Source organism: Ovis canadensis, chromosome 3 (genome assembly GCF_042477335.2).
Source record: "Ovis canadensis isolate MfBH-ARS-UI-01 breed Bighorn chromosome 3, ARS-UI_OviCan_v2, whole genome shotgun sequence".
Lineage (NCBI taxonomy): Eukaryota > Metazoa > Chordata > Mammalia > Artiodactyla > Bovidae > Ovis > Ovis canadensis.
In genome coordinates, this window is record NC_091247.1 from 80,108,410 (window position 1) to 80,126,311 (window position 17,902).

Here is a 17,902-nt window from a genome sequence, read left to right on the forward strand (position 1 = left end):
GCCCGGCACTCAACTGTCAGCCATTATTAATGTTGCTATGATTATATATTTTTATTCTAAGATCATAATTCAGCTCTAGAATTCTATATGTTTACTGATGTGGAGAGATACCAGCTAGTTTGAAAAAAAGAGAAAAAATCTTGGCAGCCATTGTGCCAAACTTCTAGCTCAGCCATCTGTCTTCTTCCTATAAAGAATCTTTCTATAGGATTTAGTGTAATATTTACATAGAAATATTTCTTCTTTCAAAAACAGTTATATCACAAACAGCCACACTGCTGGAGAAGAGTCTTGCTTCTACATCAAGGTCATCTCCACCAAGTGTTCTCCAAGTGGAGAACAATGTCTTATTTTGAAAGCTCCTAAGAACAGAAGAATTCACATTTTCTCTGGCTAAGTCTTACCAGGGCCTTGAAGATGTCAGGAGGTTATTCTTGGCACAGTTCACACTTACTGCCTCTTATCACGGTGGAGGCAGAGATAAGTTTTACAACTTTATACCTTACTGTTTTTCCTTCTCTTTAATATCCTTACAGACTCTAACTTCCAATTGTTTAATTATCTTCATTCCTGCTTCACAGAGTTATTGGAAGGAGTACATGAATTAGAATACATCAAAGCACCTGGTGCTATACCTGGCATACAGTAAGTATTTAATACACTTTTCTTTCCTTCCTAATCGAGGACTAAGCTAATCGCCTCCATCACAAATGCCAGGCAATTGAGGTGTTCTAATTAGAATTTCACAATGTATGTACACAAACCCCAAAGTTTTTATCCCTGTTTAGAGTTTTCAGTAAAGCAGTATTATGAATCCAGATCCTAGCTGTACTTCCCTGACCACCCTAATCAATTTTATCCAAATCCTAAATATTTAGCTGTTACGGTATCTTTCAAAGCTTAGGGATCTTAAACTAAAATAGTTCAAGAAACATATACTATAAATAGACATCCTTTGTGAAAACATTTTTCTTAAAATTATTCCTAAACTCACCTAAACTGTATTCAGACATATTTCCACTTAAAATGCTTTTTGCTCTTTCTACAATTACTGTAAATGTGCTTCTCCCTTCCTTTCAAAATGTGTAATCTTGTCAAAAAAGGCATATTTTATAAAAATCAAACACCTGAAGTAATGTTGCAACATGCTAGACTATAACTGTGAGAGAAAAATTAATTCTGTAAAAACGGTATCTTAACTCTCTTCACTCTTTTCTAATGATTTTTAAAACCAGAACAGTGTGTATGCTTTTCACAATATCACTGTTTTCAGCTGAATTTTCTCCTCCTATTTTTAAGATTCTTCTGAAAGTGAAAAAATATGAATAGGAAAAATACCAAACCTTGATTTTTCAAATAACTACTACTTGAAGAGTAGTTTGGAAAAAGTCTGTTTTCACTTTCAGCCTCAAGAAGAACTTGGCTTTTTTTCATATCAAATGTTATGAGAGAACAGTTAAATGAACTCTTTGCTTTGAATTTTATCTCCAAATGCCAATATATTACTTGGAATGTTTTTTTCTTTAGTTCTGAGAACATAGCAAGACCCAGTTAAAGCAATATTTCCAAACACAAAGTTATAAAACCTAAATTCTGATAAAGACTGCTTGCAAATTCAGTAGAATGAACAATTCGATTCTTAGTAGATTGTTTTTCTTTTACAAGAGAAAAATGCTTGAAAAAAAATCTTAACTGAAATTATGTTTACCTTACGAAAATACTGTATTCAGGATAGAAGATGCTTGTATATTGGACCCAGGCACCAGCTTCCTCTTCAGTTTCCCTTTTTTTGACTTCTGTTACTGAAAACAGATTAAATGATTCAAATCTTCTTACAGATATATGTCGTAGACAGTCATCCAGTTGTTTTTGTTTCAGAACCTTTGAAATAAAACCAAATATTGTGGTCACAAACATTATATAAATACAACGTTCAATGTTTAAGAGGTAAGGGGACTTTCATTTCTGATAATGGCAGATAATTCAGATCAAAGTCTTACTGAAAACAACTAGAAAAGATGCAGAAAACATTTTAAAACACTACTCAAAGGCATCAGAGAACAAGGACGATACTGAAGATCTATCAGTCTAATATCTAACAAGGTAAATCTAGTGAGAAGAGTCTGGCTTTTGTGACCACTCTTCTTGTGAGACATTCAATTCCAAAAGGAACGTCTGAGAAAACAAGCAGTATCTTCAACAGTTCGTAGAATTAGGGGGTAAAAGTTGAATTTCATAGCATACTACCTAGTCAGGAGCAGGTATGTTATCCTGAGCCTGTGTGTGTGTGTGTGTGTGTGTGTGTGTGCGCACGTGTACATACCTAGACTGGAGTAGTATGTTATTCTAAGCTGGTATGTGTGTGTTAAGATAAATCAAATAAGTAATTTTGTTGGTGTCATTGCAAACTGGGTTCTTAAGTAAGAGAGAAAGGTAATACAGCTGTTAAGACTAATGAAGTTAAGCAAAAACACTGTAGCTCTGGATCTGAATGAAGTATAATACAAATTAATGATGTATTTCATTTTTTAAAACTATACAGTGTATTACCTACATCCGATCACTGAAAAGGTCTAAAACCAATGCCCAAACTAGCAGCAATGAACTCACTTAACGCACATACTGCTGTCTCTAAATGACAATTTTTATTAAAACAAAGTAAGGGGAATTCCCTAGTAGTCCAGTGGCTGGGACTCCCAGCTTTCACTGCCAAGGGCATGGGTTTAATAATCCCTGGTTGAGGAACCAAGATGCTTCCCTGGTGGTTCCGATAGTAAAGAATCTGTCTGCAATGCAAGAGACCTGGGTTCAATCCCTGCGTTGGGAAGATCCCCTGGAGGAGAGCATGGCAACCCACTCAGCATTCTTTCTTGCCTGGAGAATCCCCATGGACAGAGGAGCCTAGTGGGCTATAGTCCATGGGGTTGCAAAGAGTCAGACATGACTGAGCGACTAAACACACAAGGAACTAAGATAAGGCAGGCAAGCTGAGAACAATGGCAGGAATTATACAAGATAAGCCTGGAACATCATGCACACAAGAAGACAAGAAAGCCTTACAGAAATAGGGGTTATATCAAAAGGATTCAAGAGACAATAAGAAAAGGGTCCATTGGCCAAAGATGGGATACTGTGAATATTAACACAGAAAATAAATGTAACTAAACTGAAACACATTAGTTCATAATGGTAATTTTTATGTGCCTCACTGCTGACCGCTGAAGAATGCAAAGAACCAACTTATTTTGAAAACGAGTAATTGAAGAGAAAGAATCAAGTATTTATCTGTTTTTCCTATATAAACTGTAACTGAGAGTATCCAAATGGAAGAGGGGAAGTTTTTCTTTAAATGAATAGCCCAAGTAATAAATGAAGAAAGAACAGAACATCACCATTTTCAACTCCCTCATGAATTCATGAATCAAGGTAATCATGATAAAGAAATGACCACACGTCCCTGTGATTACTGATGAAATTTCACACCACCATTATCTTGACCAACTAAACAAAACAAAAAATATCAAATCTGAGTTTCATCAAATCTCTAATGGGAAGTAGGAAATGCAGGGGTAGAGGAACTCACTGATCAAGTGCAATTAGCAAAATTCAAGTTATAGGAAAGTCTACAAAACACCCAGTTTCTTCTAAAATAGCAAGGGCTGGAAAAGAGACATGTCAAGGGAATATTTATTAATAGATTAAAAAGACTTAAACATATCAATAATAACAATATTTGGAATTTAATTTGGATCCTGTTTTCAAAAAAATTAAACTGTAAAAAAAATTAGGATACAATGGAGAAAATCTGGAAACTGACCAGATCATCAAAGAATTATTCTGCATAGGATTTGGCATTGCAATTATTTTTTAATGTTATCTTGTATAAGTACATACTGAAATAGTTACAGAAAAATGTTATCTGAGATTATCTGTTATCTCAGTTGTTATCTGAAAATGGTATCTCAGTTATCTGAGATTCACTTCAAAATAATCTGGTGAGAGTTGCATAATGAGAGATTAGAAATGAATTGAAGTACTCCAGAGTTAAAAATAGTTGAAGCTTATAGAAGCCTTCCTCAGTAATCAATGCAAAGAAATAGAGGAAAACAATAGAATGGGAAAGACTAGAGATTTCTTCAAGAAAATAAGAGATATCAAGGAAACATTTCATGAAAAGATGGACTCAATAAAGGACAGAAATGGTCTGGACCTAACAGAAACAGAAGATATTAAGAAGAGGTGACAAGAATACACAGAAGAACTGTACAAAAAAGATCTTCACGACCCAGATAATCACGATGGTGTGATCAGTCACCTAGAGCCAGACATCCTGGAATGTGAACTCAAGTGGGCCTTAGGAAGCATCACTATGAACAAAGCTAGTGGAGGTGATGGAATTCCAGTTGAGCTATTTCAAATCCTAAATGATGATGCTGTGAAAGTACTGCACTGAATATGCCAACAAATTTGGAGAACTCAGCAGTGGCCACAGGACTGGAAAAGGTCAGTTTTCATTCCAATCCCAAAGAAAGACAATGCCAAAGAATGCTCAAACTACCACAGAATTGCACTCATCTCACATGCTAGCAAAGTAATGCTCAAAAATCTCCAAGCCAGGCTTCAACAGTACATGAACCATGAACTTCCAGATGTTCAAGCTGGATTTAGAAAAGGCAGAGGAAGCAGAGATCAATTGCCAACATCCGTTGCGTCACTGAAAAAGCAAGAGAGTTCCAAAAAATCACCTACTTCTGCTTTAGACTATGCCAAAGCCTCTGACTGTGTGGATCACAACAAACTGTGGAAAATTCTTAAAGAGATGGGAATATCAGACCACCTGACACGCCTTCTGAGAAATCTGTATGCAGGTCAAGAAGCAACAGTTAGAACTGGACATGGAACAACAGACTGGTTCCAAATTATGAAAGGAGTACGTCAAGGCTGTATATTGTCACCCTGCTTATTTAACTTCTATGCAGAGTACGTTATGAGAAATGCTGGGCTGGAGGAAGCACAAGCTGGAATCAAGACTGCCAGGAGAAATATCAGTAACCTCAGACATGCAGATGACACCACTCTTAGGGCAGAAAGCAAAGAATTAAAGAGCCTCTTGATGAAAGAAAGTGAAAGAGGAGAGTGAAAAAGTTGGCTTAAAACTCAACATTCAAAAAACTAAGATCATGGCATCAGGTCCCATCACTTCATGGCAAATAGATGGGGAAACAATGGAAACAGTGACAGACTTTTTTTTTTTTGGCTCCAAAATCACTGCAGATGGTGATTGCAGCCATGAAATTAAAAGACGCTTGCTCCTTGGAAGAAAAGTTATGACCAACCTAGACAGCATATTAAAACGCAAAGACACTACTTTGCCAACAAATGTCCATCTAGTCAAAGCTATGGTTTTTCCAGTAGTCATGTATGGATGTGAGAGTTGGTCTATAAAGAAAGCTGAGTGCTGAAGAATTGATGCTTTTGAACTGTGGTGTTGGAGAAGACTCTTGAGAGTCCCTTGGACTGCAAAGAGATCCAACCAGTCCATCCTAAAGGAGATCAGTCCTGAATATTCATTGGAAGGACTGACTTTGAAGCTGAAACTCCAATACTTTGGCAACCTGATGTGAAAAAACTGACTCATTGGAAAAGAGCCTGATGCTAGGAAAGATGGAAGGCGGGAGGAGACTGGGATGACAGAGGGTGAGATGGTTGGATGGCATCACCGACTCAACGGTCATCAGTTTGAGTAAACTCTGGGAGTTGGTGATGGACAGGGAAGCTTGGCATGCTGCAGGCCATGGGGTCACAAGGAGTCAGACACAACTGAGTGATTGAACTGAACTGATAGATACCTGAATGGCTATTAAAGTATTATTTCCAATTTTGCATATATCTGACATTTCCTTAAAGTTTTTTTAATATATAAAGCACTCTAATAGTCATAAACAAATTAAATATAACTAAAAAGATATCTAAAACTAAATATACTTGGAAGTTAAGCAATAGACTTCTAAATAATCTATGAATCAAAAAACACACAATGGAAATTAGAAACCATTTTGAACTGAATAATAAGAATACATATCAAAACAGGAAATGTAGCTAAATCCATACTAAGAGAGAAATATATGGAAAAGCTAAAAATCAGTAAGCTAAGTATCCACTGCAAAAACTCAAAAAAGAACAAATTAAGTCCTCAGAAGAGTAAAAGCTAATAAAGCAGAAAACGAACAAAGCCGGGGGGATTAACAACATCAAGGGATGGTTCTCTGAAGAGATTAAAATAACTGATAAACCCCTAATGAAGCTATTAAGGAAAAAAGAAAGAAGGTATAAATTTCAATGACATAAGGAGATCACTGTAGATCCTACAGGCATTAAAAAATGCAAAGGAATATTATGAAGACTAACGTTGAAAATTTAGATGAAATGGACAAATTCCTGGAAAAATACAACTAACCAAAAGTGACACAAGCAGAAACTGAAAGTCTAAATAGTCCTAAACAATTTTAAAAATAAAATGCATAAATAAAAATTTTACCGCAAATAAAACTCCAAGTCTAGACTGTTCACCAGCAAATGACACCAAACATCTAAGTAAGAATTAATTTAAGTCTTACCACACTCTTCATTAAATTCTCAAATAACCCCATGGGATAGATACCTATTATGTGACAGAGGTAGCTAATGAAAAGGAATGGTAATTTGCTCAAGGTCAGAAAGCTAATAAGAAGCAAATTCAGGCTATCTGACTACAGAGCTTGAACTTTCAACACCTTTTCTTGTGGAGAATGTGGTAGCCTGGCACCAAACACCACATTTCCACTTCCTTTACGATACCTTCCTATGCTAAAGCTAGAAACCACATTTCCCAGATCCCTAGAAATCAGTTTCAGACGTGCTTTTGGTTTAGCTAACCAGATGGACTAACAGATTTGAAAGAAAGAAAGATGGAAAGAAGAAAGATCCATTTCTGCAATGTGTGCTAGTAAGAACAGTTCTAAAGACATTTGGATCTTTAGCAGAGGTTCCAGTGTTCACGCTGTAATTTAGTGGAGAGTGAAAGACTGAGTAATGGAGCACGTGCACGCGCACACACACACACACACACAAACACACACACAAACACACACACACACCCACAGTACAAGTCAAACCTTTGCTGGTAAACACAGAGCAGGCAAGGTGTACTTTTGGAGTCTATAGTTCCAGAAGCAGCTTCTTGATCACCAGAGACCACAAACAATGTGAAATGATCCCAGAAAGAAGCTCAAGTTCTTCATTTTCGTAGAGGTAGCATCTCTCTTGCAGGCCAGCTTTTGTGTTGTTCTGGGACTCATTCTTTGTAGGTTCCTTTAGTTCCTCCAAAGATTTTATGAGCACTTAATTCCCTTTAAAAAGCCCTTTTCTGCTTAAAATAGCTAGAGTTGTTTCTCTTATCTGAAAAGGAACCCTGACTACATAAAGGCAAACCAAGATCAGAACCAAGCAAGAAAACATACCAACATGAATGATATACCTTGAGGGAAAAAAATAGCCTTACAATTTTTATATTATATAGAAGGTTTATAAGGTTGATTTTTTTAAATGGAACATCAGAAAAGTTGCCTCTCTTTGACTTGTTTGAGAGTTTCCTTTAAAAATAAAAGGGTGGGGCTTCCCTGGTAGCTCGGTGGTAAAGAATCTGCCTGCCAATGCAGGTGACACAGGCTAGATCCCTGATCCAGGAAGATCCCACGTGCCTTGGGGCAACTAAGCCCCGACGCCACAACTATTGAGTTGTGTTCCAGAGCCCGAGAGCCACAATTACTGAAGCCTGTGAACCTAGAGCCAGTGCTCCGTGACAGCAGAGGCCACCACAGTGAGAAACCTGCGCACTTGCAGCTAGAAAGGAGCCCCTGTTCTCCCCAACTAAAGAGCCCGCAGAGCAACGACGACCCAGCACAGCCAAGGATGAAATACACAAATAGAATTTTAAAAATAAATAAAATAAAAGGATGAATTGTTTTAAAAGTTTACCAAAAATAGTCTTATTGTTATCTTCATCTACGATTATGAGGAAGAAAAACACATCACTAAACAAAGCTTACTCTCAAAAAAAAATTGTTATAAAATATAAAATATAGATATTATAAATTGCCACAGATCTTGTCCAATTAATGTCCAAAAATCAAATGCCTTTTTATACTAATTAAATTACTCTGATGTCAAGGTAATGTAATAATAAATCACTAAGGTAAAAAGTTATTAAATCAACACATGTATAAAATTGGAAGAGGCTTTTATAGTTTAGTAAATTCCATGATCTACAATATGACAAGGTAATTCTCAAAGAAAGTAAATATTTAGAATAAATAAAAGGGAACATTTATTTACATAATCTATACACTACTCAGTAAAGGTAATCATATGCAATGGAGATCAATTCAGATTACTACTGATTCAGTTATTTCAAGGTTATCAAAAATGTCTGCAGCTTTGTGACTTGAGAGGATATTTAAATTTCCCATCAAGGTATAATCTTGTCAGCTATCACTTTTAGAATATTGCCTTCCAACTCCCTAAGTAAATAATTAAGTAATAATCAAATGGAATTACAGGGTGGGGTGGTGAAGGAAAATACTCAAAGTTCAGATATAAAAGGTTATATACCTTATAAATAAAGTTTGGGGTCTGAGCTAGAATTGTGAAGTCAAAAAGTACCTATAGAGAGCAGCTTCCTAAAATGGCAAAAAACTAGATGTGAAAAAGGAATATAGCCTCTCTTTGCCACAGATAATTCAGAAGGAACAAGAAGGCAATGAAAACCAGGTAGACAAAGTGAAAACACTCAGTTGTTTGAAAGCTTCAGAAAAAGAAACAAATGAAAATGTTTTCAACAATAACCAAAAAGGTGATGGATGTGTTAACTCACTGAGGGGTGGAGGTGGGGAATACTTTCACAATGTACACATATATCAAATCATCACATTGTGTAGTTTACAATATGATTTCTCAGTTATAGTTCAATAAAGCTGAAACTTTTAAATGGTAAATTTTTTTACTCTTAGAAAAATTCATATTAAAAGCATCATTTTTAGGACTCAAAACTTTTTAGGAATTAAAATAAATCATAGATTTCTGGTCTTAATTTAAATACTAAAAAATGAGCCAAATAAAAATATTCAGCATTATTTTAGGAATGGGGGTTAAAGTATTTAATCTCTGGAAAATTGTTATATTACTCTTAGGAAGGCTACTGATTAATAGTCTAATAAATTTACAGTCAAGGCTATGGTTTTTCCTGTGGTCATGTATGGATGTGAGAGTTGGACTGTGAAGAAGGCTGAGCGCCGAAGAATTGATGCTTTTTAACTGTGGTGATGGAGAAGACTCTTGAGAGTAACCTGGACTGCAAGGAGATCCAACCAGTCCATTCTGAAGGAGATCAGCCCTGGGATTTCTTTGGAAGGAATGATGCTAAAGCTGAAACTCCAGTACTTTGGCCACCTCATGCAAAGAGCTGACTCATTGGAAAAGATTCTGATGCTGGGAGGGATTGGGGGCAGGAGGAGAAGGGGACGACCCAGGATGAGATGGCTGGATGGCATCACGGACTCGATGGACATGAGTCTGAGTGAACTCCAGGAGATGGTGATGGACAGGGAGGCCTGGCGTGCTGCGATTCATGGGGTCGCAAAGAGTCGGACACAACTGAGCAACTGAACTGAACTGAACTGAACTGAAATTTACAGTTCTCAAAATGTAAAAAGACACATGCTTTCACACTTGGAACCTTCTAAACTTTTTATTTTCTTTGCTGCCCAGTGAAAAGTTCACTTCTTTCAAGGACTTCCCCAGTGTTCCAGTGGTTAAGAATCCGCCTGTCAATGCTGGGGACAGAGGTTTGATCTCTGGTCTGGGAAGATCTTACATGCTGGGAGGAACTAAGCTCGCCCTCTAGAAACAGCAAACCATAACTACTAAACCAAAAATAAAGAAACTTTTTAAAGTCCATTTCTTTCAAAATAATTATTGGTGAAATATTTTGTTTTCAGATTGACAAGCTACATACTTCTAACTCAAGAAAACATTCCCGTTCACCATTTTAACCTAAAGCATATTCCTAAATATTTTTAAGGAATCCAATAAAACCCAATTATTAATCTTAATAACTCAGAAACATAAAAAAAGAAAATCTTCTCCAGTCACTGATATATATATATATATGTCAATAAGGTTTGAACTGTGGGGGTCAGGAGTGAGCATTACAATTTAGATGCTTAAGGTTAAAGTATGTTCCACAGAGCACACAAAAGTCTATTTCATCTGTGACTATTTGGCAGTATAAAGTTCTATAATCAACTGAAATGTAAGTTTAACTTCAACAATGTGAAAAATCCTTATAAATACAATGATGTATAAAATGTCAGAAAAAAAAAAAAGGAATGAAAGAGCACAAATGACCCTGCTCAGCTGCTGCTGTAGAAACTGATCCCTAGTAATGTCAATAAAAACCAAGGAAGAGTCCACCACTCAACTCCTCACTTACATAGGGATCCAAACCACACTTCTCAGTGTAAGATCTATACAGGCACAACCATTTCTAAGACATGGTTTCTTGGTGTCTGTTTGCCATTTTCTATCAAGGAATTGGGAAGCAAAACAGGACACAAAACTCAGCGCATCTCTTGTAACTGACTCTGAATTAACAGACCCTCTTCATTCCCTCTATTAAATATTCAGACTGGGCCATGTGAACTGAATAGTCCCAAGGTGCTATTCCTGCCCTTCCCCATTGAGTTGGTTGCTGAGTTAATCGGCCTTTTTCACAAGCTTGTTACACCAGCTGTTCTTATTATTGTCATGCATTAAATATTACAAAAACTAATGAAATAACAATTATGAGGAATGGTAATCATTATTCCATTTTATTTTTATATTTCTTCCATAAAAGTTAAGTTGAATGTTTTGGAAAGATAAAGGTAAGTTTGCTTGAGAAGTTAAGTTACTTAAAAGTTTATTACCAATTTCACTGTGGGAAGACAGCTGTATAAACTTAGGAAACTAATTATAATTTTTTAGGACAATTTGATACTCAGATTGTAGCTTCATTTTAGCATATGTATCATTTTCATGACTGACCTTTTTAACCAACGTTCTCAATTAGTCAACAAGGTAGTAGGTACTCCTATTGTTCAGCATCTTGTTCTGGAAGGATTTTGGTCACTCACATGGAATTGTTTTTCTGGTAGTCAACAGTCTTCAATTTTTTCTCAAAAAAAACAGGTTCTCTCTTTCCCTGACTATATTTCATCAAATGCAATACATCATTGATTATGATTCATTTTTTTTCCCTTCCTTCTGATGTTACATAGAATAGGCTGCCTATTGACTGGGATGCCATCAACTAAAAGACATATCCCAATTTCAAAGATGTTATAATTAAAACTACACACCTTGGAATAGATGAAAAATGGTTTGAAAATAATCAGGTTCACTGGAAAAGAAGTTTAAATATAGAAGAGTAAAAACCCACTCAAAATTCTACCGTTCGGGAAAAGCACAGTTAAACATCCATCTATGCATATACATATAGCTACGAATGAGTTTGAAATGGCTCATACTATACATACTGTTTATATTTGGTTTTAGATTGCTCTCTTCGGTACTGTAAAAATCAGTTTTCTGATAAACGTACTGTGATGATCTCACTTGGATGCCCATTTTTGCATACTTACCCAGTACATAGCTATTTTTATTTTAAAAAAACATTTATTTATTTATTTGGATGCAACAGGTCTTAGTGGCTTGTGTGACCTTTAGTTTCAGCATGAGCAATCTTTTTAGTTGCAGCACACAAACTCTCAGTTGTGGCATGTGGGATCTAGTTTCCTGAACAGGGATCAAACCCAGGGCCCCTGCATTGGGAGCAAGGAGTCTTAGCCACTGGACCACCAGGAAAGTCCCCATAAGCTGTTTTTAAATGTTAAACATAAATCAAATTCTTTGTTAGGAAATCATAATAGGATTAGAAAATAGACAATTAGTTTATTCCTAACCCTGGAAAATAATTTCACTTTAAAATAATCAGAAACGGGAAGAGATCTTAAAGAAATCTAGTCCCACTCCCTCATTTACAAATGAAGTACAAATAGATTGTTCATCATCACAGGCAGATCTGGGACTAAATCAAATTGTATTACATTCTCTTCTAGAAATCATCCTGTCTCTTTCTGCATTGACAGTCTCAAATGTATATTACCTGCTTTAATTTAAATTGTACTATAAAATATTCCATTAATCGGATTCTTCAGCCAAGTATGCAGACGTCTAGGCCCTGTTATTCATTCTGTAGGTGGTTGTGAGATGTGCGTAAGCATGTAAGGGTCACTGCTACTTTTTCATCTGCTCTATAACCCTTCCTCTTGAGAAATGCCCCTCCCTCACTCTACGCAATAATGGCAGGGTTGTTATTTTCATCGCCACAGTGTGGGCTGATGACCCAGGTCAAAGTGCACAATTCTCCTAGAAACAGCAATTGGTTCAAACTTGGCTTATTAGAGTCGTTTTAGAGGAAATGATTTGGGTGTTAGGGAAAAGGGTTATTTCTTCTGGATCACTAGCTGGGTGGATGATGAGGTAGCTATTTTTGCAATCAGGTAGTCTAACCCAATAAAGAAGGAAAAAAAAACAATATCCACAGCCTCTATTGATATTGATCCATAGACTTCCAGACCTCATCTGATTCAAGTGGGCACTAGATTCAAAAGTCAGCAATTTATCATGCGACCTGGTATCAAATGATGAACTAGGTCAACCAGATTTTCTCTCCAAAAATATTAATTGTAAAATACAGAAAATATTGGACAGTGAAGGTAGAGGGCCACGAGATAGCACTGGAGCCCTAGTGGAAACACAGGATTGTGAGGAGAAAAAAGGAGACATAAGCAGATGTCATCGAAAAAGCAAGAGAGCTCCAGAAAAACATCTATTTCTGCTTTATTGACTATGCCAAAGCCTTTGACTGTGTGGACCACAATAAACTGTGGAAAATTCTGAAAGAGATGGGCATACCAGACCACCTGACCTGCCTCTTGAGAAACCTGTATGCAGGTCAGGAAGCAACAGTTAGAACTGGACATGGAACAACAGACTGGTTCCAAATAGGAAAAGGAGTATGTCAAGGCTGTATATTGTCACCCTGCTTATTTAACTTCTATGCAGAGTACATCATGAGAAACGCTGGGCTGGAAGAAACACAAGCTGGAATCAAGATTGCCAGGAGAAATATCAATCACCTCAGATATGCAGATGACACCACCCTTATGGCAGAAAGGGAAGAAGAACTAAAGAGCCTCTTGATGAAAGTGAAAGAGGAGAGCGAAAAAGTTGGCTTAAAGCTCAATATTCAGAAAACTAAGATTATGGCACCTGGTACCATCACTTCATGGGAAATAGATGGGGAAACAGTGGAAACAGTGTCAGACTTTATTTTGGGGGGCTCCAAAATCACTGCAGATGGTGACTGCAGCCATGTAATTAAAAGACGTTTACTCCTTGGAAGGAAAGTTATGACCAACCTAGACAGCATATTAAAAAGCAGAGATATTACTTTCCAAACAAAGGTCTATTTAGTCAAGGTTATGTTTTTTTCAGTAGTCATGTATGGATGTGAGAGTTGGACTATAAAGAAAGCTGAGTGCCTAAGAATTGATGCTTTTGAATTGTGGTGTTGGTAAAGACTCTCGAGAGTTCCTTGGACTGCAAGAAGATCCAACCAGTCCATCCTAAAGGAGATCAGTCCTGGGTATTCATTGGAAGGACTGATGTTGAAGCTGAAACTCCAGTACTTTGGCGACCTGATGCAAAGAGCTGACTCATTGGAAAAGATCCTGATGCTGGGAGGGATTGAGGGCAGGAGGAGAAGGGGATGACAGAGGATGAGATGGTTAGATGGTTGTCACCGACTCGATGGACATGGGTTTGGGTGAACTCCAGGAGTTGGTGATGGACAAGGAGGCCTGGCGTGCTGCGGTTCATGGGGTCACAAAGAGTCGGACATGACTGAGCGACTGAACTGACTGACTGAAGCTGATGTCATGAAGATGTCCCATAAGAAAGAGAAAAATAATTCATATCTCTAGTATTGTTCAGATTTCTCAGTTTTCCAGTTCTGAATGCTCATAAGATACAAATGGTCTGTTCACTTGAAACATATTTACAAAGAGCCTGAAAATGTTTAAAACACATGGCAGATTCAGTTATTACAGAAAAAAATTCACTTTCTCCCCTGCCCTCTCCAAGGAAAAAAAAAAAATTTTTTTCTGCCCCGTTGACTAAGATTCTTATTTTGACCAACAGGATATTAGTAAATATTTAAAATATTAATATGTTTCAGTGGTTGCATTTGCTCTCTTATATCTCTGTCATCACCATGAAAACATGTTAGCTAACTCATCTCAGGATTAGAGGCATGTGGACCAAGCATGCAGCCTAGAGCCACTCAGCTGATCGCAGCCTGTCAGTGGCCCACAAACAGAATAAATGCTCTCTGTTGTACGCAACAGTATGTGATGTATGTAATGGCATTGCATACAACAGTACATGTATGTATTAATATCTGATGGTGTGGTTATTTGTTACTCAGTGATAGCTCTCTGATACAATACACTGAGGATAAGATCCTGTGGGCCACGTAAAGGCTGTCCTTATTCTCAGGCTTTCCACAACACATAACAGTTATCTACTAAAAATTAACTACCCAGGCCCTGTGCAGAAGATGGAGGTTAATAAAATAACATCATTCCCCAAGGAGAATTCCTATTCTCATGAGAAAGATGGATTCTAATCAAATGGTCTTAAAATAATGTGAAAGGGGGTTACGCATAGAGTCACCTATGGGTCTAACTCAGCCCATAGGAGTCAGCAGAGGCGTCACATAAGAGGAGATTGACACAGAGGTCTGAAGGATGAGCAGTCATTTATTAAGTAGAGAAGATGATAGAAAGACTCTAAGCAGTGAGCACAAATATACCAAAACATTAAATTTCAAAGCGTGAGGGGAGTTCAAATGGCAGCCATGGCTGAAACTCACTTTTATGCTAAAGTAGACAGCAACTCAGAATGAATATAAATGATGGTCAACTAGAGTTTTTACTAAGAATCACTTGTCATCATAATAAGGTTTGATTGATCAATTTAAAGCCTTAATTTACTATTTTGATAATTCAACTTTGTTTACTTCACTACAGAAAGTTCCTACAATAATGATCTATAAGGACATGCATTTTATTATCCTATAATACCATCTGTAACACTAATAGCAAAACCAGATCATGAATGCTCTGCAAGGGCTGTCAATGTGTCAGCAAAGAAAAGGTCTTTGTGTCATGACAGCACTGTAACGCCACAGTATGAAAAGACGACTCCAGACAACTGCAAACAAAGTAACCCCCAAAATACTAAACACACAATATCAAATAAAGTGGCAGTAGCTGAGAAACTCTTCTCAAAACACAAATCAGAAACGCAAAGTGTCCCACTGAATAAAGGTTTCAGCAGGAAACCCCAGGCAGAAGCATAACATTGAGGTATCAACAACAGATTTCACTTCAAGCACTTTGGCAAGGAGTGTCAGTGATGTCAAATAAGAAAATTTTCCAACTGGCACACCACTGAAGTTACCCGCAACAGTGGCATCTTCGAAGTGCTAAAAGATAATCGCCAGTAACAACATACAGAGACGCAAGGATTTCACTGATCACTTCAAACCACAAGATAAACAAGTAACTATCGCGGGGAAGAGAAGGGGTGGGCGGGGGCAGCTCTTACAACTCCCTTGGCTCTCAGCTCCACAGAAGAAACCGAAGCAACACGTGCAACGCCACAGTCCCTACACAGTCAACCACGCTGATCACCAAAAGAGGGGCCAGATTTGGGGCTAGAAACAGGCTGGGAGTTAAGAAGCAAGGAGAAGAAACCAGGGGAAGAAAGTAAAACGGAAGCAGAAAAGGGCAGTATGGGCTGCGGAGCGGCGGTTCCACCAACCCTGCTGGCGGGCAAGAAGAAAAGTCCCTCAGAGGCAGACTAATGTCTAGGAAGGAATCTTCTACTTAGTTCGGAGTTTCCCAGGACTCAGCTCTGGCTGCCCCCTCCCTACCGATGCCACCTGATGCCTCCCTTTTTGGTGGGACCCGTAGGTGAACCAAGGGGGCGCTCCTCAGGCGGCTCCTGATAAAATTGTGAGGGAACTCCCCGAGCTTCCAAGGGAAGAGGAGCTACAGATAGCTTGCGAGGGGAGTGGCCAGAGGCAATAGTGAATTAAGAGAGCTCTCCCTTACCTGCCGCAGGAGCTTCCACCGGGCGGCACCCAACGGCGCCGAGGCTGCGGGTCCCAGAGCGGCGCCGCTGTTTGCCTGGCCCTCGCCTGCCGTCTGCTCTGCTTGACCGGCGGCGGCGTCAGAGACTTGAGATTCCATTCCGCTAGAGCCTCTTCTACCTGAGATCCCGCCGCCACAGCTCTCCCCTGCCAGGACCTGCCTACTTCTTCCCAGTCAGGACCTGTGACGCCAGGCCTCCCTCCCTCTGCCCTAGCTCCCGAGCCCTCCCCGAATGCCGCATTTCCGGTAGTCGCGTCTCCTTAGCAACCAGGGCAGCGCGACTCTCGTCACTGCACCATTTTGCTGGTGGCCATCTTGAGTGAGGGCAGACCAGAGGGTGCGAGAACTGTGGCAGATCTAGCGCGACCTTGCCCCTTCTTGTTCTCCTCTCTCCTGTTTCAGTTCGAGTTCTGAAGACTAGCAAAGATCCAAAAGATTTGTATTTTGAGCAATAATGATCTCAGAAGGAGAAAAATCCACTCCTGACCACAATAAAGATGGTGGAATCTGCTTAGAGCGCGTGCTAGTTGGGGGTTACGTAGAACGCGTGCTGCAAACTAGCTCTCGGCGACACTGGGTAGGCTGTGGTTCTGCTAGCTGCAGAACGCAGTATTCGGCAGGACGCGGTCGAGGTGACAGCTGCACTCCTTCCTGAGAGGTTCGGGTCCTCTGGGCGTGCCTTTACTCGTTTCGGTATCTAGAGCCAGGCTGATTTTCAATTTGCGTACGTATTGGGGGGCGTAGGCTGGGGGGTCTCGTCCCTTCACCTCTTCCTCTCCCCATCCAGCCATCCCTCAGTCCTTTAGTCCTAGCTTTTTGACCGATGTCACTTAACTGCGTGACACATGGTACCACTCTCTCGCCTCGGATGCACAGGGAAAACGAATAGGTTCTCCCAGGAACGCCCGTGTGTCTGCCCTACCCCCATCGTTAACCTGCTGTCTTCTCCCTGCGGGTGGAAGATGGATGGATGGAGGCTGCCGGCAGGGATGTAGTCATTTAGAGCCTTTCTTTTATTTTCTCATACTTTACTTAATTTCTTTGTTTTTGCTGCTATCGGCTGCTCATTCCCTACTTCAACTCTCCTTTATTTTTGCTACTTCGTAGCAGATCCGAGCTGTGGTAAAGCTGACGCAGTATTTTCCCTTTGCTACCCAGAAACATTTTGTGGAAGACTTTCGTGATGACATTCAACAGTGTGCAACATATCTAGATATTTCCTATCCAAAAAATAGTAGCCAAGGGTTACTGAGTGGTTACTGCGTCCCAGGCACTTGATTAAGGGTTAAGCATAACTTATTGTTTCATTCTTAGAATAGTTAGTGGGGTTATTATCTCTGTTTTACACAGGAGGAAGCTAAGCACAGGTGGTAAGTGCAGGAGTGAAGACCTGAACCCAGGTTTCTCTGACTTAACTACTCACTAGCCTTACTTACCTTGCTAGATAGGTTAAAAAGAACGGGCTTTCCAACAGGAGACAGATGGCATCACATTTCCTGTGTGCATCCTGAAGTGTTTTTTGCAACTAAAGAGCTTTAACATCA

General features: G+C 38.9%; 2 protein-coding genes across 17 annotated transcripts in view; one reads left to right on the forward strand and one right to left on the reverse strand.

Moving 5' to 3' along the window:
- Positions 1 to 16,610, reverse strand: part of CAMKMT (calmodulin-lysine N-methyltransferase) — a 415,590-nt gene extending 398,980 nt beyond the window's left edge. For 2 of the 5 annotated variants that reach the window (XM_069583416.1, XM_069583414.1), the window contains exons 1-2: positions 16,320 to 16,610; positions 1,709 to 1,881 (exon numbers count right to left, since the gene is read on the reverse strand). In XM_069583416.1, the coding sequence (XP_069439517.1) occupies positions 1,709 to 1,881; positions 16,320 to 16,457 (311 nt within the window). In that variant the 5' untranslated portion in view covers positions 16,458 to 16,610. The remainder of the gene's footprint in view (positions 1 to 1,708; positions 1,882 to 16,319) is intronic. The other 3 variants (XM_069583412.1, XM_069583413.1, XM_069583415.1) reach the window with 2 other exon arrangements.
- Positions 16,611 to 16,878: 268 nt separating this feature from the next.
- PREPL (prolyl endopeptidase like) overlaps positions 16,879 to 17,902 on the forward strand; it is a 38,587-nt gene continuing 37,563 nt past the window's right edge. For 2 of the 12 annotated variants that reach the window (XM_069583425.1, XM_069583429.1), the window contains exon 1: positions 16,913 to 17,082. The gene's annotated coding sequence lies outside the window, so the exon portion shown is untranslated. Of the gene's footprint in view, positions 17,083 to 17,902 lie in introns of all 12 variants that reach the window. The other 10 variants (XM_069583421.1, XM_069583424.1, XM_069583427.1 and 7 more) reach the window with 10 other exon arrangements.